Source organism: Strix uralensis, chromosome 4 (genome assembly GCF_047716275.1).
Source record: "Strix uralensis isolate ZFMK-TIS-50842 chromosome 4, bStrUra1, whole genome shotgun sequence".
In the NCBI taxonomy this organism is placed as follows: domain Eukaryota; kingdom Metazoa; phylum Chordata; class Aves; order Strigiformes; family Strigidae; genus Strix; species Strix uralensis.
This window is the reverse complement of record NC_133975.1, coordinates 88,515,682-88,541,485: the sequence shown is the minus strand read 5'-3', so window position 1 is coordinate 88,541,485 and position 25,804 is coordinate 88,515,682. Positions and strand designations below refer to the sequence as shown.

General features: G+C 36.4%; 1 protein-coding gene across 4 annotated transcripts in view; it reads left to right on the top strand.

Annotated features, from left to right (window-relative positions):
* FUT8 (fucosyltransferase 8) overlaps positions 1-25,804 on the top strand; it is a 143,153-nt gene that overhangs the window by 79,571 nt on the left and 37,778 nt on the right. For all 4 annotated transcript variants that reach the window (XM_074867609.1, XM_074867606.1, XM_074867607.1 and 1 more), the window contains 2 exons: positions 4,259-4,373; positions 17,098-17,335. In XM_074867609.1, coding sequence (XP_074723710.1) covers positions 4,266-4,373; positions 17,098-17,335 — 346 coding nt within the window. In that variant the 5' untranslated portion in view covers positions 4,259-4,265. The remainder of the gene's footprint in view (positions 1-4,258; positions 4,374-17,097; positions 17,336-25,804) is intronic.

Here is a 25,804-nt window from a genome sequence, read left to right as displayed (position 1 = left end):
GTCTTAAAAAGTTGTTATGTATGTGTTTTAAATAAATGCAACACTGCATGTGCAATTGGTATTACTTATTTCATATGTATTCATAAACATATATCTTAGATATTTTAATATATATTCTAATCTAATATTTGGCTTAGAAAGATTAGTGTTAATTAAAGCAGTTTGTAATAACCTCCTTATGTGGGAAAGCAGATAAAGGGGTGGGTAGTGATCAAATGATGAGATAACTGTATAAGGAAAGTGGCTAATATTTATTTTTTTGTTTGTGAGGAAAGCTGGTTATGTCATAGAGAAGACATGCTTTTTAAGAGATGATAAACTTAAAGACAGTTTCTGTGACTGGATAAGTAGTATTAGAGTTCTTTGTTAATCTTGGTGCTGTTATGCAAATGGTCTACTACTAATAGCGCTTCTCTTGTTGGATGCCTTAATCACTATTTCTTGGCAGTGTCCTAGGGGTTGTGTAGATTTTCTCCTGGAGAGTGCCAGTCTTGGCAGATATTTTTGTCCAGTACTTCACTACTGATTCTGTTTAAGAAACAGTGTAGCTCAATGCAGAGTTTCCTGCGTTATGGAATATGTAATTGTATTCTTGTAGTTGCCATAGGGAAGAGGGTTGTTGAGAGTAACTTTCTACAGTGGAAAGACTATTTGATAGAGAGTTGGCAAAAAAGAACAGATTAATCCTCTAGTTGTCATGGTTGTTTCCTGTGTTGGCATTATGTTGTTTGCAAAGTGGCTGTTACCGAGTTAGTTTCATTCCTTCTCTTGGGGAACAGGAAAGCTTTTGTGGTAGATGCCCAAGGTTTGATGCATAGTATTTGGACATATTTACACATTATTTCCTTTGAATTTGGTGGAACATATGACAGTTTTTTTTCTTTGAGTTTTCATCGTTGATGTAAAGTTGCTAATGTAATGATGTAATTTTGTCATATGAGTGGAATCAATGTCTAGACTGATCTTTAAAAATGTGTTAAAAATGCTGCCCTCCCCCTTTTATTTGTGATAATCAAATGCAGATGAAATACGTAGCCAGCTGCTTTACTCCATTCTGCTTTCCAGGAGCAAAATATTTTTAAGAGCAGCTCCAAGACTTAATTTATGATGTGAAACAAAATTAACAGTAACAAATTGATATTGTTGGTTAGTAACACAATGAAAGACCAAGTTTGACTTACTAAATATCTGCAATGCCACTGCCCAAAATTCTTCCTGCCATTTTACCACCCACCCACAACAGACTCTAATAATCCAGTGCAGGCTCATCTTTTTTCTGCTCTTAGCTATCTTGGGCTCATGCATCACCAGTCCATCAACTTTTTAGCTGTTCACATGGAGGCTGACACTGGTTTTGCTATTAGTCTGTCTCTATTCTAAATCTGTATTAATAAACTGTCATGATGTCACACAGAAAAGAACCTAGCAGATGTAAACCTAAAAAATGCACATTTCCCAGCAGTAGCAATAAAAGAAAGAAGGTCTCCGTGACTGAAAGTGTGTTAAAATTGCACTACCCTATAATAATTTATCTGTGATAACAGCTGTGAATTTTTCAGTTTCTGCTTTATTTCTTTTATAATAGTAAATTTTTTTTAAAAAAGATTGTGGATACTGTCTGAAAACTCTTGCATGAATTCATAAAGTTTCCCCCAAATTATTTTATATTCTTTATGGTTTGTACTGAGCAAAACTGCATTCCCTAAACTGGTGAGTCACTGAGGCTGTGTAAGGACTCTCATCATTCCTTTTACCTCAAAAGTGATGGAAAATAATTATGTTTCATCTGTAAGGCTTATTATTTAAACTTACCTACTGGTCACCATGACCAATAATATAAAAAACGAAATTTGGATACCACTTTTTTTCTTTAGAAATACAAAAAATAACTGCTGAGAGGGCAAAAGTTTTTTTTTTATTGGTAGGCTTTGTATTTTCAGTTATTTTATGCCAATATTTAAAGAAATATATTTCTGTAAAGTAAAAGAAGAGTATACTGATTACTTACATCACAAGTACAGAAAAGACTTTTTTAAGGCCAGTGAAAGAGAGCATTTGAAAATTGTTTAAAATGTGGCTGTAGCTGCGCAGCTGCTTTTAGTGATAGTAGAGGATTATTTTTTTAATGTTCAGACCTGAAATTTATGGTTTTTCTTTAAACTTCCAACATGGTTACATCCTGATTGGGAAGAAAAATATATTTATATTGCCAAGAAAATGCATGGGTTTCCTTTTTTAATTTGCCTACTATGCTTTCTGTAAATTGGAAAACGCTACTTTCAGAGGAGCAGATTCTTTCATCTGTTCAGTTATTTGTATATAATCCATTGTATTAGATCTACTGCATCGTCAATTCTGTTCTAATTGTCCCTAAATTGTGTTTGCATCTTACTTTGTGTCATTAATGGTTAGTGAGTCGAAACTAGTTACCTGATGATATTTAAAATTGTTTATTTTTCGTACAAAGCTAGAGTAGGGTGTTTCAAGCTCAGTTACCTTGTAAAAGAAAATCTGATTTATATAGTTTGAGATTAGGATGTAAATATGGTACTTCCAGCTGATTGACAGAAGGTGAACATTACTGCTGCTGAACAATCTGGGTGTAATATTTGATACAGCAACAGTAGATGATACAGTAAGTCAGTGTCACTGTTACCCTGTATAGAAGCATGAGTATGAAGACCAGAATGAATGTATGAGAATGGAAAGATACAGATCCATAAATCCAGTTACTAGCGAGAGAAGGCTGTCTGATAACTCTGCTGATAACGATAACTCTGTCCCAATTTGACTTATCTCTTATCATTTACCACTTAAATATTGTGTCACTGGAAGTAGTTACTTAACAGACATATATCATCTGTTCCTCTCTCATTTGCTAAACTTATTTACAAAGGATACCCTTAGCTAGCTAGGTTTATGGTTCCAGTACTGCTGCCAACAAGAGTGTCTTGTATTACTTCGCTAACAAGACTGCTTCAAAGGCTGTTTGGAAGTATGCTTGTCTTCCCCTCACACTCTTTTTTTGTCACCTCCCAAATTTCTTCGCCTTTGTTCTGTTGCATCTCTTCCTGGTCAAACTTCTGGCTTATAAAGAATTTCGGGCAATAAATTGTAACATCTTAAGTTCAGATGAAAGAATTAAGAAAAGTGGTTCAAAATTAAAACTTATGGAGAAATGTTTAGCAACTTTAGCAACTTTAAATATTCTCAGGCTATAAAGCCGATTCTGAAATTATTGGTTCTGAATTGGGCTAACTGTTACTTGTAGAATTGCCATTAATGTTTTTACAAATATTTTGAATAGTTTGCCTCTAGTTTTGTATTTCCTGCCAGAAGCCACAGATGTAAAAAACCTTTTCCTGGGTGGTACTGTTTGGGCTGTTTTTCACAAAATTCCTGGCTGATCTTATCAAATAAGTGTTATATACCATTTTTTGTCTCATGACAAATAGTTCTTTATTCTCTTACTTGATCACTGAAATGTGGTAAACCTAAGAAGAGGATCTCTAGTATATTAGACAACCTCAATTTAATATTTGATAGTTCCTCAAAGTTCATCTTTTGTAGTCTAGATTTATACTAGGACCATGAGTCTGGTTTTGATTTTTAATTCTTTTTTTTTTTTTCCATTTGAGTATTAGCAGCATGCAGTCATTCTAAGCAGGCAGGATGCTTACCTTCTTCCAGAGTCAGAAGGAGCCCCATGCCGTAGAAAATACTGTTTACTAAACCTCGTACTAATATTTTGTAGTTTGTTTTCACTAACAAAAATAGAAGGATTACTGCTGTACCTGTGCTAAAGACATTTGTAATATTCTATACAAGCACAGTAAGATGCTTGTTGGAGGCAAAGTAACAAAGCATTATAATAGAAGCTACCGTAGGAATCACTATTGCGCTTTCAGCTGGCACCACTGAATAGTGTATCTAGCATGGAACTAATTCTTTCTTTTTAGTTTCCTTTAGCACATACCAGAAACAAATGCTTTATAGCAGAGGCCTAAGAGTTTTTCTATCCCATCTCCTCCTTAATACTATAATTACTCAAGGGAATGGAACATATGTTAAATGGAGAGCACAGGCAGTCTTGGCTGCTGTTTGGATTGTGGGGTAGGAGGTGGCATGAAGACATTGTTTTTGAGGCTATAATTGAAATAACTGTTTAATTTGTCTTTGATTTCATCTAATCTTCCAATTTAGTAATGTGAAGGTTGTTTCCCATTTTTTTGAGACTGTTTTCCACTGTTGTTTACAGGTCAATAATGACCGACTTGTACTACCTCAGTCAAACAGATGGAGCAGGAGATTGGCGAGAAAAAGAGGCCAAAGATCTAACAGATTTGGTACAGAGGAGAATAACTTATCTACAGGTAAGGGGCTAGAGCTTTTAAATAAAGGTAAACATTTTTTTATAAATTTAGCACTTAGCTACACCCTTGTAATAGAATAATTATCTGACAGTTTTAAGTGAATGTTTGTATATGAATGGATTACATACAAAAGAAATTAGAACATTTATTTCAAACATTATTTTATATGTATATGGAATTATAGTATTTCAAGGAAATATTTGGGTTTTTTGGTTTTGTTGTTGGTTGTTTTGGGTTGTTTGTTTGTGGGTTTTTTTGGATCTGTGGTTTTCATTGGGCTGTACTTACCTGTTTGGATTCTTTGTTTTATTATAAAAGTTCTCTCTGGTTTCTATTGTTGATTCTTTAGATTATCAGAATGCATACATACGTTTGCACAGTGTTAAAAATAAAAGTATGGAAGTCCTTGTATGAAACTTCTGAACAAGCAGCCCATTTTTAAAAATATGAGTATACAAAGTTGAAGTGCTTGCATTGTCCAGTCATAGACTGTTTCAACAGATGTGAGACTTCTCATAGATGCTCATATTTGTCAGTGCATAAAGCCTTTTTAATATATGTGCTTGTGTGTGTCTGTAAAAATTTAAACAAAACTTGATCTGAAGGTTTTGGGACTTATATTCATGTATGAATGCATGCAGCTTTTATATAGTGATCAAAAAGTTATTTGATGTAGTCTGTTTTATTTGTACTTGGTTTGTTTTTCCTTGCATGTGTGCACCTCACTGCTCTGTTTTATATGGTCATCCCTAATGGCTGATCTCTTCTCTATGTAAATAGCTGAATTTGTTTCTCAGATTTTCATTATTTCACATTTCACAGTTCAGCTGTTCAGTTCTCATCTGTAACCGAGCTATGTATTTGTTGCTTGTTAAATAAAAAGGACACCCTTCTGTGGAAAAAACTCCTTATAAATTATGCAGGATACATCAGTTTATTGTCTTTCTTCAACTCCTTCTTGAGAGCTGTTCCTCATTCTTTCATTTTTGATGCCACTGTTTGGCAATGGTGTACTGTAACTACTGTTTGTGCTGATAAATATGGCTTTTTTCTACCTTTTTCTCTTCTTTCACCGTATCCATTTGTTGTCTTACCTAAGCATGGATATGTTTCTGGAGAGTGATTGTCTTCCTGCTGTATGTTTGACAGTGTTCAGGGCCTGAGTTCAAGACTAGGACCTCCAAGGATGTACAGTGAATAACAAAAATAAAAGGAGTTCAGGAGGACAGAAGCTCAAATTGAAGCATTAAATAAATGCTTACACTGTTTTTTAGTGAAGTTGAAATAAATTTACTTACTGAGTGAAGAGCTGGGAGCCCAATTAGCTGCTCCTAAAATTTGTTTAGACATGTATAGTCTATGGTAAAGGGCTTTCCTCTCTCTATAGAGGTAATTTATTCTCATTTTTAAAAAAAAGTAGAAACAATATTAAGAATGAAACCAGTGCCAAGTCACAACACATATAGAATCCTAATATTTCATACCTGTAGCACAACTAGTTAAAGCCTTTCAGAAAGTGTATTATATCCTCAGGCAATTCTAAGAAAGGTAACTAACTTTATCCTCATTATCTTGAGAAGGAAACCTGATGATGAGCATGAACAGGTGATTTACAAAAAATTGTGGCATTAGGTTCAGAATTAGAATTGGGTCTAACATACTTGGCTCAATGTCCATTTTACAAGCCATTTTTGTTTCTGTTTTATTAATAAATTTGTGGAAAAAAGGAAACAATAATAAAATTTCTGTCACTGAACAGAATGTTTATTCATATTTATGCATTTAATATATGAAATTAATTATGGGTTCATCCCATGAATAATATTACCCTGTTTATTCTATATGTCTTTTAGGTTAGTTGAAACATTTTAGCTGTATTGGATGCCCATTTTTTGTTGTACTAAAAAGTGAAATAGAAATATGTGATGAGCCTTCTCTTACTAAACTATTCTTTCTTCCTTATGCTTACAGTGTTTCTTTCTATTAATCTGTTTTCAGGCTAAGCATACCTAAAACTTTCAATCATTCTTCATGTACGAGAATTTATAATACCTTTTAATTTTTTGGCCTGATGTTTTCTCTTAACACTAATTCTTGACTGGACTATTAGAAGTGAGCATTCACTAGTTGACAAATGACAGTAAACTATTGATTTATAGAATAGTACAAAAAATACGTCTTTTTCTTACCTTGCTTTTTATGCAGTCTAAGGTTTTACTTAGCTAATAATACATCCCACTTGAATTCATGTCACTATGGAGCTATTGAAGATGATGGCCAAGATTTTTAATTCAGCTGAATTTTGAAACTTGGAATATTTTTTCTTCCACTATGCTTACTTTAAATTTAGTTGTCAATACAAAATTTCACTTTTCATGAGTCATGTTTACTGTGGTTAGTTTCTTCTGAAATTCATAACAATCTTCTCTAGACTTGACTTAAAATTTCTTAGACATTTAATTTAATGGTTTTGTCTTTTACCAGTTCTTCCATGTTTCATGCATGAAAGTATTAGTCCCTCTAAGATAACTAGAGGCCATTTCTCTCTCCTTTTTATAATCTGGTTTTGATCTTTGACTGCACTTTGTCCCTTTTTGAAGGTTGCATGCTGAAAGACCAAGAAAAAAAAAAAAATCATAAAAATTACACTGTAGCAGAAAACTGTGGATAGGATGGTTTAGTGCTTACATGTGTTTATGGAGGATCATTTATCTCTAGGTGTTTACTATTATCATCATTCATATAAAAGATTCAAACCCCAAGGCATGGTAATTCTCAGTGTGTGCAGCATTTCCCACAGTTAGGGTGGAAACCTAGCCATCTCTTCAAAGATAGAAAATGTTCTTTCTTCTGAGTAGTTACAGTCTTTGAGATGGGTCATTCATGTATACAATTACTACCATCTCTCTTTTGCTTTATTCTCATTCTTCTGTCTGAAAAAAAATGAGGATCCAATCTCTTGCATATATGCCTGTAAGCCAGATATAAGCTTTTGGAGCCCTTGTAAAGATTAAAATACCTTGTGTCTTGAATGATTGTTGGAAGTAATTATCCACAACTGGAATATGTCTGTGACTACACATTTGGAAGTCCAATTGACTTATTTGCTAGTGTGGGTTTCAGGGTTTTGAAGAGTACAGGACTGACTGTGAGTATGCAAACTAAAGAAGTCCATGGTCTGAAATTACACTTATACACCTCTATTCATAATATAACTGTATTAAAAAATAAAAAATTCAACAACCATTACCTGCCCAACTTCATACCAGAAAAGAACTGTGTAGAACATATTTGTGGGTGGTGTGGGGTTGGGTTTTTTTTTGTGAAGAATAAAAGTACCATGTAGTTTTCTTTCTGGTACATGTTGAACAGTCACAGCTGCATTATTTTGGGACATCTCCCTGGGAAATCATTTAGCTGAATGATTGTGAATAGTGACGACTGCTACTTCATTTGGATGGCATTACCATAAATTTGATTTAATGAGGCTACATTTAGCTAGTTCCCTGTAGTTAGAGGAACACTTAAAAACCTAGGAGCTTACATTTAAGCAAAAGACCTTATTTTCAGAGATGTTCACGATCAAACAATTGAAGAGAATGTGCAAGAGAAGTTGGACAAGGGCTCACGTAGTACTGTATATTCTGGGAGTGGTAGAGTGACTAGATGATTCTGAAGGCAGCAGTTTGTTTTCTGCCCCTTTTGTGCTTATTTTTGTTCTATTTCTTTTATGAAGTTTGTCATTTAGTATGCAGTCTCCCTATAGCAGGATATTTTTGCCTCCAATTTAAAAAAAAAAAATTTTGTTCAACTTTGAAGGTTAAAAATATAAGCAGGTGAGAAAGGTTACTAACTACTCAACAACATCATCCATTATAATAGTCATAGTTTACCATATTCATACTATTTAGTTGGGGTTGTGTATGTATGCAAGGAAGAGAAAGTTGCTTACAAGATTTTATTCTGAGATTTCTGGATTTCCCAGTATTTTTGGTGATTTAATGTGTCACTTAAGTTTTTCTGTCTTAAAGTGTATTAAATCCTCTCTCTTTCTCTCCCATTAAAATTAATGATATATATTTTTAAAAGAAGTACTCATGCTAAAATGACAAAGCAACACAAAAGGCTCTGGCACTCTGCTTATGTGCAAAGGGATGTACCCTTCACAACTGTTAAATCTTGAAAAGTGTAAACTTGTATCTTTCAGTAATTGAAATCTAATGTATTATATCTTTTCCCAGTTATTCCACTTCACTCATAAGAAACAAATTGTAGTGTGTTGTGGCAGTTGCTGTGTGGTGTTGGTGTTGATAAATTCAAACTAATTTGAAACAAAGGCAAAAGTAAATTCCAGAGTGGAAAAAATCTCAGAAAATTCTCCATCAGCATTTACTATTTTATGGGGAAAGAGGACACTAAGTAAAGGACTTCAGCTATGTGTCTGTATGGGCACTGTTCTGGGAGAAGAGATGATTTCTTTAATGGGCAGACTTTTAGCGCTTCAGTTTTGCTGTGGTAGACTCAATACCCTTAGGTTTATTTGAAAGCTTTCTGGCATTTACTCCAAATACATAGAATCCTGATAATTCACTTAATCAAGGAAAAAAAATGTCATGAATGGTAGTTCTAGTTTCTGAATAGATTTAAGAAGTAGACTTAGGAATAGGGTTGGACTAGATGACCTTTAAAGGTCCATTCCAACCCAAACTATTCTATGATTCCATGAATAGCATACTTTAATAGTCTCATCTTGAAATGATAAAGACAAGATTAGCTACTGGCAAGGCAAACAGCTGAAAAAGGCCATATGCTTGAGCTTGATTAAGATGTGTTCCTGGCCACAAGTGCTACTTGCTTACTTAGGTAGTATAGCTCCAGTCAGGATTTATGGTTATGAATTTATAATATTGATACACTTTGGCTACATCTTCTATTTGTCTTAAACTTGACAACTATGTCCATTATTAATTTGGTTAAACTTCAATCATTTCTTAAATACACTTTCTCATTTAATTAGAAATGAAGCAGTGCCACTAGTGGTCTACAGAATTGAAAGGAGATAATGACAGTCATGTGGTTGTCTATATCTAAGGGGAAGTCATTGAACAGAACAATTAATGGATTCTGTCTCAGATTCACATTTACTGACAGACTAGTAAGGCCTAAAAATGTAGCATCTAGCAGATGATTATTGTTACCTTGTTACAGTCTTTTCTACAGCATCATCAGTTTAACATTTTCTTAATGCAGATTTTTCTGTGGAAATAAGTGGGGAAGGTAGAGGCAAGAAACTTAGTGCATCAAGTGGAGAAGACTGAAGTTTGTACTTACCCTTCTTTAGGCAGCAAAGAATCCACACAAGAAGGATCCATTAGTTAAAAATGCATAGGAAACATGTTTGATTAGTTTTGGTACTTCCAGAATTACTTGAATTGTCTTGGGAAGTGATATATCTAAATAGTTAATACAAAATGAAACTGTCTCCAGAACACATTTTGTCAAGTAAGGTTTCTATAACTGGCCTACTTCAGGTTTGGAAGTGTGGCTTGAACTGAAAATTTCTTATAAGTCCCCAAGAGCTCTGTTCACTGATTGGAGTGCACCCACCCATGCAACCCAAAACCTACTCATCAGGAGGTTCAGTTATACTTTTGATGGATTCTCAGGAATGTTTTGTGACTTAATATGCATTTCCTTATTTTTCTGTCTATTTTACTGCTATATATTTTAATAGTTCTGAATTACTTACTGAAAGTCTTTGATGGACTGAAATTTAAATGTAATTATATTTGTGATCTGATGTTTTGTCCAGTTGAGGGATCAGTGGATTTTTTTTTTGTTGTTGTTGTAGTTGCACATCTCAGTATTTTATTCATGTTTTTTGTGAACAGATTCTTTCGTTGTGTATTGAACCATCTTTACTGTTTGATATTGTAAGCTCATCTGTATTTTGCAGTTCTTTTCCCATTTTTACCAGGTTGCTGAATTTATTGCACAGCACTGTAAGAGTGATTTGATTCCTTCCCTGTAACACTAGAATAAAGGACTTGGGCATATGAATGAATCTTAGCATTTAAAAAGTTATCTTTTGGGCAAAATAGATTTAAAAATGAAAAGAATTGAAAAGAAAATAGCAGACAGCAAGCCAATTTTTCTGACTTTTTGTGAAGGTTTAGAAAGAACTGAATAATTTCTATCACATATGAAAATGTAAAAGTGATTTGTCTTGGGTTGTCTTCGTTAAGTTACTTAGTAAATTCAGTATCTGAAAGTATGGTATTAGGATAATGACCACTTAATAACATGTAATCACTGCTGATATCTATATTAAGTTTTCTCTAGAATTTATAGTGGATTGAGGAACATAATATGGTTAGTCTGTCTGCATGCTGGGATGTTTTACGCAAGCTGAAGCTTGTGTGTTGTAGGGGAGGGTAGGTGCAAGCTACAGGAATTAACATTAGAGGCAGATACGGCTCCCTGTTACTCAAATCAAAAACCTGATATTTCTGACTAGGGAAAGAAGAAAATTTTCTTCCAGCAGTTGGAAGAAACTTCTGGGTTTGGGTTTATTTATTTATTTATTTATTTATTTATTCCCCCCCTTCCCCCTCTCCAAGCATTGAGGGGAGCTGGTATGAAAAGGAACCATTACAAGTAGCATCACAAAGAACGGGGAATAGATGATGGTGTGAATTACATTTGTCATAACTAGGATGAGAAACACCTTTTCCTTGACATAATTCTCTCAAAATATGGGATTTTCCTCAGAATTTCGGTGGGACTGTCTCCTCCATCAGACTGTAGCATTAAGGAATAAAATATTTATGGAAAATATAGAAGCAGAACACCTTCATTAATGAGTATTATACTGTGTTTATAACGCTTTGTAATTTGTAGCAGACTGCTTGCCCACTCCTCTCTAATCTGTCTTGATTCATTGGATGAGAGTACATTTCTCTAAAGTTTTTTAAATTTACAAACAACACAGTCATTTCTCTTATCGTAAAATGTATGTTAAGCATCAGAATTTACTCTTGCCAGTTTGTCGTGTGTTTTGATGGCTAACTGTGCACTTGGAAACAGTGGAAGGTGGTGAGGCATTGAAGCAGCACTTCTGACACCTTGCCCATCTGATCCTACTGACTCTGTGAATAGGCTAATAACCAAGAGCCCTGGAGAAGAAGGTTCTTTGAGCACCAAAAGAAGTGGAAGATGGGGACCTGGAAATAGTCCTAAGACTATTTTTACTGTAGTCAAACAATGACAGAGAATGTTCCCAGGCACTGGAACATAATGTTCTATACTGTTAAATTGTTAGAACAGTTCCTGGCATGCTTTTGACTCACATCAAGTAGCTTTTTCCCAGACAATTCTTTGGCAGTGTTTGAGACAGTACAAGACACTTTTACGACATCTGCTGTGTGTGGCTACCCTGTTTTAAGAGGTTTTAGAAAGTTCAATAGCATGGATGCAGTCTATTCTGTGCCAGCTAGAATAAGTCTCAGGCACATTCAGTTTACTACTATAGATTTTGCCTGTGTTTGTATGTTTCAAATTATCTTGTTTCTAACCATTTTTATTTGATTTGATTTTTGTTGCTATTGTTGTGTGCTAGTAATCTGAATGTAAATACACCACAAACTAATTTTGGAGCCACACATTGCATTAAGAAAATACTGTGGTGTTTCATTATCTTTCAGCAGCTTATGGAGTTAGTGGAGTGTGTTTTTATTTTACTCAAGTACTCAGTCACCCAATAGGAATAAGAAACAAACATGAACTCGTACAAATAATGTGCTAGAAAGCATTATACCTATTGATTCTTTTGTTTAATATGTAGAATTATGTGAACAGAGATATGGTCTGTTTTCATCATTCTTGCTGATGGTTCAATTTAAAATATACTGTTTGTTCAGGGAAAAAATAAATACCCACTCAGTAATGGGTATTTCCCACTATAGCTATAATTTCCCGTCAAAACTTTTTCCAGGTTTTTAGTATTTTTACAAGATAATACTGATTTAATGCTTCCTAGGATTTCAGTCTCTATTTTGTTGTTTGTTTTGCTTTAATTAGAGATAGAAAATTAAGACCAAAAACTTGTTTCATTTTAAACAGTTTATTTAAAATATCTGGCTTTAATACCATTAACATTCTGCAGATTTTGTGCTAAACAGCTTGAGGCTAACAGTTATAGAAGAATTCTACACTATTAGCTCATGCTCCAGTCATGTTACCTTTGACGGGATATTAAAATTGTAGATTAGTAATCTGTACTGAATTTTGAGTTATGTACATGGGGGAAGACAGTCTTTAACACACATACACAGTTGACTAATACCATTGAGTAACAAGATCTTGACGTTACCACAGATAATTCTGTGAAAATATAATTTCAGTGGTCAACAGTATTTAAACAATGTATCTGCCTCAAGGATAGACTGTGCAGTTCTAGTCCCTTAGTTTCAGAAAGAGTGTAATAAAACTAGAAAACTTGAAGAGGAGAGTAATGTGGATGATCAAATGCATGAACTTGGTATCTCTGAGAGTAAAGACTAAATAAACGAAGATTTCAGTCTAGTAAGAGAACTGAGAAAGGGATGTGACCTCTGTGAGGTCTACAAAATCTTGAGTACCCTGGAGAACATGAGTAGACTGTCATTCCACACTCTCTTCTAAAGAAGACATGTTTCAATGTAAGATTCGTACTGTGCTGCTTTTGCAGAATTAAGTTTAAAGTTGAATTTAAGAAGGCTTATGTATTTGGGACAGTGTCATAATAGCATGGAATCTGCTTCAGTCTTGTTAGTCTTCTTGCAATAGTGGCAGCATTCCTTTGGTGAACCATAGGTACTAAAAATAACTTAAATAATTTGATTTAAAGGCTGTCCTGTTTGGTATGTCTCTGTTAAAATAGTTTTTAAATGGTTGCAGGAGAACAATTTTAAATAAGTCTTGTGAAGATAAAGTAGCTACCTAAGTCAGTTATTCAGAAGAAGCCATTCAAGGATATTCCTTCAAACAGGCAGACCAATGAATTGTAATTAAATCCAAGACAAAAAGCTACTGTTTCTCCCATTGCTAGTGCAGTTTTGTAGGTCTGCAATGTAATAGGTGATTTTCCAGCTCCATTAGTAAAGAGAAGTCAGCCAGACTTCTGTAACTCTGCTACACTCACATGGCCTGCATACCTCATTACAAACGTTGTCACATGCTACAGAAAGATTAGGGAGATATATTTCTTGCAGAGAAACTGGTTATATACTACTTTCCTTGTAACCTAGGCAGGAGAGGTCATTTGCAGCCTAAAGGGCTGTAAAACTTCTTAAGGGAAGAAGGAGCTGGAATCTGCCAGTGCTTGCAAATAGGAAGTAATGGCACATTGCCTTTATTTGAGAGTTTAGCTGTATCAATTAGTGGAAACCCTGAATTTTGTGAGAGCAATAGTGTATGCCCATGTTACTGGTGATGAAAGACCGTGAAATCCATTTTGTCGGTTATAAAAGTCCACTTTTATTTTAGGTGACACATAACATTCTATTCCTCAGAAATACATAATTTTAACCATTTTACAGTTCTGAAAATTTGTTACTATTTTCAGTTGCAGTGTTTGCAGAAGTACTTCTGAGAAAAATAAGGTGTAAACTGGCATAACTTGATAATCTAATCTACATATTGAATTATGTTTTGTGTGCTTGGTTGGTTGGGTTTTGCTTGATTGGGTTTTTGTGGGGTTTTTTTTTGTTTGCTCAGTTGTTTTTTAATGCAGTTGTGTGGCTGTTACAGGGCTTGACAGTCCTGGAGGTCCCTTCCATCCCTCTCTTGGTTATGTAGACAACTCAATTGGATATAAGAGTCTGTGATGAGCAGTGTAGTTAGGGATGAGAACAGAGCGCACTGCTCATTCACATCAGAGATTTGTAATTGTTTTCTGTGACTTCATGCCGGAAAGAAAAATCTGTCAGTCTTCACTGGATTTGAAATTGACTGTTGTTACCCTTTATCAGCTCAATACCTTTATGAGTTGCTTTGTTTGGCAGTTTTGGCTTATGAACGCATAAGCTGCTCAGATACATGCAACGCAATTGTAATTTTTCTTCCTTCTCGATTTTTCAGGAAATCTCAGTTGAAACTGCAATATATCTGAGTATCTTTACTTTCTTTTTTTTTTTTTTTAAAGTTCTCAAGAAACAATTTAAGCTCAAATACTGCCTTGTCTTAAAATTTGAGTATAGCAATTAAAAAAACCCACAGTCATAAAGACTGATTAGCTTTCTGTTTAAGTCACAAACTAATATTAATATATATACTCTCTAGTTAAGTCTCCAAGTAATGTTAAAGCCCAAGTAAGTGCATTATATCAACATTGGTAAGCAGTCATGGTATGAAATTATGTTTCTTTGTTATTCCTACTTGATTTCCATAATATTATTAATAAGCTAATACATGAAACTTGCATTTGCATGCAAGAAAAGGCACACCTTATCAAAGTTTACACAACTTCAAATATGTCACCAATTAAATGCTTTCATTTTCAAGTGGACACAGGCATTTGAATGTAATAGAAAGTGAAGAAAACATAATCTATTGGTATTTTCTGAAAATTCTCAGAGATTATCTCTTTCAAAATAATTATGAAAAAGTTAGTTTCAATAAGAAATTTTGCTATGTGGGAAAAAATGAGAAGACCGTCTTAACATGTTTTATGGCCCTGATGACATCTCTAATGTGTCTATTGTTCCTTTTTGTGTGCTTTCTTTAAAATCAAGGTTTTTTAAATGTCAACAAAAGTATACTGCAAAATCATTAATTAATTTTAAAAAGAAATAAAATTCTGTCTGAGCCAATTGATATCTTGTGAGACTTGTATGTCCTGCTTTTTGTAAATACATTTTGCTAATGGTTTACTTTTAACCATAATAGTTCTTTTTACAGTCTAGTTATATAGTATGTTACACAATGGTATTAAAACTCTTCTGAGATAGTCTGCATAAAGTATGAATTATTAACTAGCAGTTAAAAGATCTAGACACATCTTTCAAAAATAGAACTGTAATGGATAAAGAAACACAAAATACAAATTTTGAACTTCTACAACTGAATGCTTTTCTAAATGACAGAGAGAAGCTTCTTATATTTTTTTTATTAGTCTAATATTTCAGTTTAAAAATAGCAACATAACAATATACACTATTGAGCTTGTATTTTCTACTCAGTAAGAGAAAGCAGCAGAAAATGATTCTACTTGCACCTGCTATCATTGCACTTCATTGTGTCATGTAAATATGTCTGTAGATTTAGGGAGGAGATTTATTTCATGGAATTATTTCTTTGTGGACTTTCACGCAATACTAGAAAAACTCTCTCTCCTAACAGACTGTGGGAAATAGATTTGTTATTGTCTCAAAAATACCTGTTAGATTTAATCTCAAGTTATCCACTAGATTTGTGATGGCAAGAGTACTGTTCTGAAGAACCAAAATTAAGAATGGAAATTTAATGTAATTTATTGTTTTTCATAGCTAGTTAGGCTTTGAATCAGATGCTTTTTTATTGAAATGAAAAAAATTAAATGCTGAAATTACACGTTGTGGGTTTGTTGTTTTGTTGTTTCTTGTTTTGTTTGTTTGGTTTTTTCCCTAGATCTGAAATATTCTCCCCTCCTTTTACACAACCGAATGCACAAATCAAAATTTTTAATAAACATTTTAGGACTCAGAATATTCAGATTATCTTTAAGATCTCTTGGTGGAGAGATCTGAGTTTGTCAGATGGTGATTCTTGTTTTTTGGAAAAACCTGAGTTGTTGCAAATTTACAGAAAGTTTTATTTAAAGTTGTTTAAATGTGAAAGCAACAGAATATATATTGATATATATATTGATATAAACATCAGTATTCTCACAGCTTAACTGAAAAGGAACTTTTCATCCTAGAGACTTTATAAAAGACCTTTTTGTAATGCAGGAGTATGTCTAGAGGCATGCAAGAATAAATGTGTACAGCAAAGTACTACATTTTACAGAAAGAAAAACTTCTGTAGATTATGTTCTGGTGTTGTCCACATACCTAAAAATATTTAGTAGTTTGTACTTTTAAACATAGCATTCACATCATGTAGACATTTGCCTCCTTTGTTGTTGTTTCTTGGATTGTGGAAGTGTAGTATATTATTTTATTGAGAGTGTATGCAGATTAAAATATGGTCTTTTATCAGTCTGCTCAGATATGTATTTTATATTCTCTATTTGGTATATGGTCAGTTAGTCTGGGAAGCAGTCCATTAATAAGCATTTGTTTTATTCTGTATCCTGTAGACAGGTGGAAATTTTCTTTCGTTGGATGACGTGCATGCTCATTGAGAGAGAACTAACAAACTTGGAAAAAGCCTTCTAACACTGAGAATCATGTTGATGAAATGTGAACTCTGAGTGCAAATATTAGCTTATTCTGACAGATTTACAAATGAGAAAGTAATTTAAAATCTTGAAGGTGTTCTATTTTACATTAGGATAGTGAAGTATGTTCAATAGCTGTTCGTGTTCACAGTGAAGAATTCACATAAAATTTTCATGGAGCTGAAGCTTACTCATCCATTTTAATATGAGATGTATTATTGCAGGATGGTTTGTGTGATTTATGACATTTGTCAGTTTTTCAGAAAAAAATATGCCTTTGTGTGTATGTTCTCTTCAGCTTCACTTTTTTATCCCTACATACAGAACCCGAAGGATTGCAGCAAAGCTAAGAAACTTGTGTGTAATATCAACAAAGGCTGTGGCTATGGTTGTCAACTTCATCATGTAGTCTACTGCTTCATGATCGCTTACGGCACTCAGCGAACACTCATTTTAGAGTCTCAGAATTGGCGCTATGCTACCGGTGGCTGGGAGACTGTATTTAGGCCTGTGAGCGAGACATGTACTGACAGATCAGGTACCACCACTGGACACTGGTCAGGTAAGAATTAAATACTCAATTTCTCCTTGTTTTTTGCAGCTTCATTCACATAGAACTATTTTGATACCTCTTTCTTTAATGTTATGTGGAGCGTAATAACTATGACAGCAGTTGAATACATAAGCATCTATTGAATCTTATTTTTGCATTGTATTGAGAAAAATATTATCCTTATTAAGATATTTCTGCTTTGGCAGAGATTATTTAATACAAAATTTTTGTATTTCAGATTTAAATTATAAACCTTCAGCAGTCTGCCACTGTGTTATGTGCCAGATATGAATCCAATTTTTATGAGAAGAGAGTAATAAATAGAGGCTGTTGTTGGTAAACTTTAAAACAATAAAGCATGTTTCAAATATAAAGCAAAAGAAATACAAAGAAAATGGTATCCAGTAGTCATTCACACACCAACAAAATAATGAAATAATTGAAATTATTTTTAATGTAAACTGAACTGACTTGGAGTTCAGGTTGTAAAACCAGTGGCAGTGTTAAATACCTTTTTATTTGTAGATCAGTAAGTTGATCCATTCTTATACTAGGCTAAACAATTTTGCTAGAATAACTAGATGGGCATTCATGTTTGAAGAATCAGATAGCTTTGTCTCAAAGTAAACAGCATTCATTTTAATGGAATTCTTGCAGTCAACATCTTGAGGAGTTATTAACATCTGCATGGTTTTATAGTTTTTTCTATGTATTTAAAACATTTTTCATGTATTTGTCAAAATTGAGTAGGTATACAGCACAACTGGAGATGGCTGGCAATATGCTAACTTTTTGCTCTCAATTTGTGATAAGTACTAGGAAGAATTTTTTTAAACTAAATTTCTGCACAGATAATTTTTATGTGAAAAATTGTCAGCTTTTAAAACATGGATTTTATTGACTCTTCCTCTTTTGTTAGGCATATTTATTTTTTCTAAGTCTGTAACTGGTGTTACAGTGGGAGTTTGTAAATGTCATAATAAATGCAGGGAAGACACAGTTGATGGAAAAGAATACAACTGACTGTTCTTACCCAAGACTAGGTAAATGTGGTGAGATATCTTCATTGATAAAAGGAGATTCTTCAAAAAACATAATTAAACAACTGGGTTAGAGAGAGGTGGAATGTTAATTTTAATAATATTTTGTATTATTGATAATTACAGTTCACAATTATTGGATGAGCAGATAAACTAACAACAGGTAGAATGAACAAAAGCAATTTAGAGTGGGGAACAGTAAGGGAGATATTGTGCCACTTTTCAGGCTATAGCTGTTTTATTTATCAGCACTGATGCAAATTTTGATTGTTAGCATGTGGCACATTAATATTATCTCAGAAAGGAATTTTGGCTCAGTAACTCTCTGCTTAAGGACAGATAAGTAGGACTGATACTCTTTATTATTTATGTTAGTTCTGCCTACAGACTCAAGAATTTCTTTCCAGTATGTCCAGGATGTATTTGGCAGCGACAGTTGTGACTTGGATTTCATTGGACATTTAAAAAATTTATAGGGATTTTCAGTTAATGACTGTGTAGACTACACTCATCAGTAAGAAATAGCGCGCTGATGAGATGTTATTTTAGCATATGGTTTTCTCATTAGAACTACAGGAGCTACAGCATGACTTCCGCAGACCAGTACTGTCCCAGTGCCATAGAGACAACATACAGGTGGTCTGTTTGGATAGCAAGTAGAGCTTTTCAGTTCTGGGTTGACAGAAACTGTTTTCCCCCCCCAAACTGTCTTCATTCTTCCTCTTCCGTTGGCTATCTCCTGATAACACAGATTTTGAATGGTGTGTAAAGTTTAGATGCAGGGAAGAATGGCCAAATGTCCAAGTCATCAGAGACTGTACCCTGTACCCTAGAGTCACAAGAAATATTCCCCTTCCCTCATTTCTGACAGGTACAGGGTTGCACTCTCTTTTAGGAGAACTCTGAACTAGTCACTGGGCTTGGAAATTAACATCAATAATGAGAGGAAAAGAGAAATGTAGATGTTCATTCCTTCACTTCATCTGCCTTTCTGTCTTTGAAATGGTGGAACATGTACCCCGTCCCATAGCTACTTCCAGAGGGGGAAGAATTGTCTGTTCTGGCAAGTGTCTCATGTGGAGCAGTTTGCTAACAACTGGCTACGTGAGAAAGGGCACAGCACCGAGGAGGAACTGCTGACAACGGCGACGTGATGGGAAAATACCGAAAAGTATCAAAGAAGAACAAAGAACAGAAGCAAGACTATGTAGAAGGCCTTGTAGAAATCATAAGGGGTGGGATTGGTATTTAACCTTAGCAACCAAGGTATCTAACCTTAGCAACCTATAAGGAGCTCGCTTTTTGCAATATGTATGAACTAATTATTGTAGATATAAAAGAAGTGTGAGTACTAATAAAGTTGAGCCTTTGTGCATTAAATGATGGCTGGGCTCCCTCTGCGTTCTTTCAACAAATGGTGACCCCGACGTGATACGTGCCAAAGGACGTATAAGGCGCCACGAAGGATAAAGACCAGAGAAGGTGGTTCAGGTCCTTAAGCAGCAAGGACGGCGAAAGGCTACTGAAATAAGAGAAAAGGCCCGCGCCCTGGGTGTCATAAGAGGTGAACCCTGCTGATACGTGCTGCCGAGACCTGGAAAGGCTGCAACGGAAAAAATCAGGTATGGACAGGCAAGCAGCATATGATTTATTTGCATCCTGGCTGACACAACGCCGGGTTGAGGGAATAGATGTAAAAAAGGATCTTCAGGGGCTTTTAGCTTATGGGGTAGAGCAAGGTTGTTTTATTAATCCACATGTAGTTCATGAGTTATCGGAATGGCGAAAATTTGGAGATAAATTATGGGAATTAACATTGAATGATGATAAGACAGCAAAAAAGTTGGGAAAGTTATGGAGGGTGGTTCATAATGAATTGCTAAGGTATCAGGCTGAAAAAAGAGCTGCACAGGGCGCAGTTGCGGCAAAAGAGAAAAACACCAGATATGGGGAGGAGGAAACTAGGTGGCCATTACCGCCTACGTTTCGTGAGCTTGTTTTACCACCTTTACGTTCCGAAGAGACGGGACAGGAAAGCTCAGAACGAGTTCTCCCTACCGCTCCCCCCGCCCCCGCCCTGAGTAGCCCTGACGCGTCCAGCCAGACTGTGACGCCGGAAAGCGAGAATTCTACTCCTGGCTCAGAAGATGGGCTGGGGATAGAGATCGCTAAAGAAAGGTGTCGGGCTTGGAATGCATTGGCACGAGAGGGGTTAGAAAAAGGGGATGAGGCGATGACTCAGATGGCGACAACAATGGCTTTTCCAGTTCAGTTTCAGCCGAACCCAGCTGGTGGAATAAATGCTACTGTTACGGCATTAGATTGGAAGCTTTTGTCACAATTGCGCTCTACAGTGAGTTCTTATGGTGTTACTGGTGAACCGGTTCGTCAAATGTTAGATTATCTCTGGAGCACTCAGCTTCTTTTGCCTGCAGATTGTTGAGGTATAGCAAAGTTAATTTTCTCTCCTAGTCAGTGGTTGTTGTTTAATGCGCATTGGCAAGCGAGAGTATTAGAATCGGTAGCGGTACAGCGGCAAGCAGGAGATCCATTACAAGGGATTACAATGGATGAATTAATGGGGTTAGGACCTTATGCTAGAGTAGAAGCTCAAGCATTGCTCGGTCCGGATAAGGTGAGAGAGGCAATGAGGTTAGTGAGAGAAGCCATAGAGCAAGTGAAAGAGCCAGGCGGAGTTCCAATGTATATGGGGATTAAGCAAGGGAGAGAAGAGACTTTGGGCAGTTTTGTAGATAAGTTGGTGAATGCAATTGAAAGAGCAAGAGTACCTATCTACATGCAGGGTGCTCTCTTAAAACAATGTATTTTACAAAATGGCAATCCTGCTACAAAGAGTTTACTGAATACATTAGGGGCAAATTGGACTGTAGAGGAGGCACTTGAAACGGCATCATCGATACCCACTGGACCTCAGGCTTTTCTTGTAGAGGCAATAAAGAAATTAGGGGAAGGAATGAAAGAACAGGCTCAGGCTACTCAAAGTCAGGTTATGGCAGCCCTTGCGCCTCTCCAGACTTCGGCAGCAGGTAGAGTGCAAACACCTAAAAAGGGGCAGCTGCGGTGTTACCGATGCGGAGCTCCAGGGCATGTACGAAAGAGTTGTACAGCCAGAAATGTATGGTGTCAAACTTGCCGATCCAACTCCCATAATGAGGGGGTTTGCCGCAGACGGTCGGGAAACTCCACACGGAGCACGTTCGCCGGCCGCCGCGCGACGACGAAAGTTGCAGCCGCAGCGCAGTCCTTCAACCCGCCACCCGGGGAAGTCTCGGGTTGGACCTGGCAGCAGCAGTAGATGTTACCCTGTTAACAAATAATCCTCAAACAATATCTACGAACGTACGAGGACCTATCATCATTAATGGGAGAGCCATGGGAGCTTTATTATTAGGAAGATCATCGGCATCACAATGTGGACTATTTGTTTTACCGGGAGTAATCGATGCAGATTATGAAGGTGAAATCTATATTATGGCATATACACTGAATCCACCAGTAAAGATTGCACAGGGACAACGGATTGCACAGCTGGTGCCCCTGCCACAAGTGACTCAAACAATACGACCAGTGACTGAGGAGAGTTGCGGAAACAAAGGCTTCGGATCCACAGGAAGCCTGACCCTGCTAACACTGAATCTGAGTACGAGACCCAGAAAGACTGTTCACCTGTCATTTCAAGGGGATATCTTTGTGTTTCTACACCAACAGGCACCGCATGGGTTCCAGCGAGATGGGCGAAACCTGCCGCACCTCCCAATGACGCTGGAAGAGAGACAAGTTCATCGACAGCGACTGAAGATTCAGCCGGTTCTAGCGCGGATTGAGAGTCTACTCGGACATCCACTTTACTGGGCAACGCTGTCAGATGTTTGGAGAATTATTGAATGGTTAAATGTTAGTGTGACAAGTGTTAGTCACGCTTGCTTAGGCTGCCAGAGTCAAGACCATAAGGCCTGGGTAAAACTATTCTGTGGGGGGTGTGAGAAAAGATATTGGATACATCAATCACAGCTATATTTTGGGTCAAGGTGCATTAATTGTCGTAATGCATGGATTCATGAGAATCCACTGAGGGCACTTGCAAGGTTAACAGGACAGCCAGCTCAAGAGTGTCTATATCTGTGGGAAAATCAGGAGTCATTATACTTGTCAGCGGCTGTTTGGTGGTTACAGCATCACAAACAGCGGCTAGTGCAAGAATCAAAATCTGTGCACTTACAGACTGAGTGTTTCATACATAGTGCTATCCCTACATGGATGCAGGTTACTCCCCGTAGGTGGGGACAGATGCAGAGACGATATCTAACAATAGGGAAAAAGGTAAAACAATGAAACAAAGAGGTATAATTTGTCTTTACATCCTCACACTAAGTGGAGCAATAGATGCATTGATGAGGTTTAATCAGCCAAGGGAAAATGTGTGGGTAACGTTGGCCAACTTGACAGGACAGTCATCACTCTGTTTGGCTTTAGGAAGTATCAGCCATCCATTCCGTACTTGTTTGGTTGGACTTCCAGTGTGGAAACCTGGAGAGTTTTGTAGTTATGTTGTGAATCAGACACTATGCAGTGCGGCTTATACAGAGGATGATGGGAAACATCAGTGTGAGCTTATATTATCACTAAATACAACATTAGAATCTCCACCTGAGGAATTAGAACTTTTTGGAAGTGCAAATGCTAGCATAACAACTAAAAGAACTGGAAAATGGGTCAGCTTTCTGCCAAGGCAGGAACACCTTAATACACACAGGAAGATGTGGGCTTCATTAGATTCAGCATTAGACCCTGGTAGTGTGTATGAGCAACTATATTCAAGCTGTAATGGTAGCAACATAACAACAGCAAGAGAGCTACCAACAGGAATCTTTTTAATATGTGGTGACAGAGCCTGGAATGGTATACCGATACATCCACAGGGAGGTCCCTGTTACCTGGGACGACTAAGTTTATTTCACCCGAATATGTCTGCTTTGATGAAACTTACTAACAGAACCAGGACGCAGCGGTCCATACATGAACTAGATTGTAGTGGGATAGGAGAACCACGATTCTGGGCAGAATTTACACAGGTGTTAGTTGCAACTATTTTACCAGGAGGAGCGGCTAATAAAGCCATGAACTTAGCAAAACAGATAGGATGTTGGGCAAAAGATGAGCTTAATCGCACTTCTGAAATTTTAGATCGGCTTACAGCAGATGTAGAAAGTGTTAACCATGCAGTATTACAAAATAGAGCAGCTATTGATTTTTTGCTTTTAGCACAAGGCCATGGATGTGAGGAATTTGAAGGAATGTGTTGCATGAACCTGACAGACAATTATTCTTCAGTCCATGCAAAGATTAGGAAATTGCAAGAAGGCCTGCACAGCTTGAAACAAGTAGATGGATTAGGGATTGAAAGCTGGTTAAAAGAATGGGGACTTTCAGAATGGTTAATATCTCTGATCAAGTCTATAGGGGTAGTGATCTTGGTAATTGTGGTTGTACTTTTGATGTTGCCATGTATTGTCAGTCTTCTGCAAAGGGCCCTGCAGAAGACTGCCTCTGCAATATTTTTAGTACAAGTGCAAAAAGAAAACGGGGGAGATGTGGAGCAGTTTGCTAACAACTGGCTACGTGAGAAAGGGCACAGCACCGAGGAGGAACTGCTGACAACGGCGACGTGATGGGAAAATACCGAAAAGTATCAAAGAAGAACAAAGAACAGAAGCAAGACTATGTAGAAGGCCTTGTAGAAATCATAAGGGGTGGGATTGGTATTTAACCTTAGCAACCAAGGTATCTAACCTTAGCAACCTATAAGGAGCTCGCTTTTTGCAATATGTATGAACTAATTATTGTAGATATAAAAGAAGTGTGAGTACTAATAAAGTTGAGCCTTTGTGCATTAAATGATGGCTGGGCTCCCTCTGCGTTCTTTCAACAGTCTCAGGTTTCAGTTGTCATTCCATAGTGATCGTGCCTTTCATAGTTTCTTAAATTATTTAAGTCCTCAGACCTATTATAGGCAGAACTGATACCTTTCAAGGATTTCTAGTTACATATAGTGGAAGTGTCTGTGTCTTCAACAATTGTACTACTTGGAATGATTGCTTTATAGTTATTTTACTTCCTACTGAAAATTCTTGGGACTTGTGTTGTATACTAGGTTTTGTTGTTGTTTTTGTGAGTGGTGTGTCATTTTCTTTGTTTCATTTGTGTTCTCTTTTTTTCCAGAGAATCAGTAACATTTCTTATTCATGTTGGATCCAATAGTACTTGAAGATCTTTGTTATCTGGCTGATTAGCAGTTTAGTGAGGAAGTGTGCCCTGAAGGATATGTAGAGGAAGGAGAATTGCCTATGCACTGGACAATTCAGCCCAGGGCCTATTTGAGTCCAGTCATAACAAGAATTAAACTTCGCAGAAATTTCCTTGATCCAACACATTGTATATGTGTAAGTGTCAACCAGATGTCATAGTTTCCACTGTTGTCTCTGTGGAAAAGGTATTATGGATATTTTTCTACTGCAAAATATTCCTCAAATTAGATGTTTGTGGTATCTTAGAAGGTTCAGATACAATAATCTGAATTCAGAGGAAGACAGGGCAGGGTAAAATGTTACAGGGAACTGTAGTTTAGGATAAAATGCAGAAATAGTACTTGCCTTTCCAAAGCAAGCACACAGCTCTACTTCACTAAGCTAGTCATTTGTCTTCTCTGGATGGTAAAGAACATTTCCAAGTCCTTATTTTAGTTACCACACTAAGAACAATGCTGATTAAAAGCAAAACCTTTTCATCGTGACTATAGCCAAACGAGTTCCCTAGAGAGGGTGTGCAGCCTCCATTTTGGAGACTTTCAAGGCCTATCTGGCTGAAGCCCTGAGCAACCTGTTCTGATCTCATGGCTGAGCCTGCTTTGACCAGAAGTTCGGAGTAGATGTCCTCCTAACCTATAAACTGTGTGATCTGGGCAAACTTGAGTTCAACTGTGGGAAGTGTTGATTATGGCTAATAATAACCTGGTCTTTTATCCTAATAAACTGGCACTGTCCAGAACCAGCTGCTTTAGAAGAGGGTGAAAGTACAGGAACAGCAGGCAAGTAAGGGGTAAGCGGTGTCAAAGAGAAATTCCTACAAAGGGTCAGTTCCTCCTATCTTGGTTGCACATATGAGTCCTCATACATGCAGGTGAATCTTACATCTTTCTCCATGTGGTTGATAGTCAGAACATAAAATCTTCAGTCTTCTCAGTAGGACACTTCACACCCAGCGCATGTGGAATCTTAAGGAGTTTAACTCTTAAAGTCTTAGAGATCTCAAACTAACTTTTTCAGATTTGCAGAATCGAATTTACAGATTGGTGTGTAAACATAGTTGTGTGTTTATGCATTGAAACAACATTTGCACACTGAAATAACATCTGTTCTTC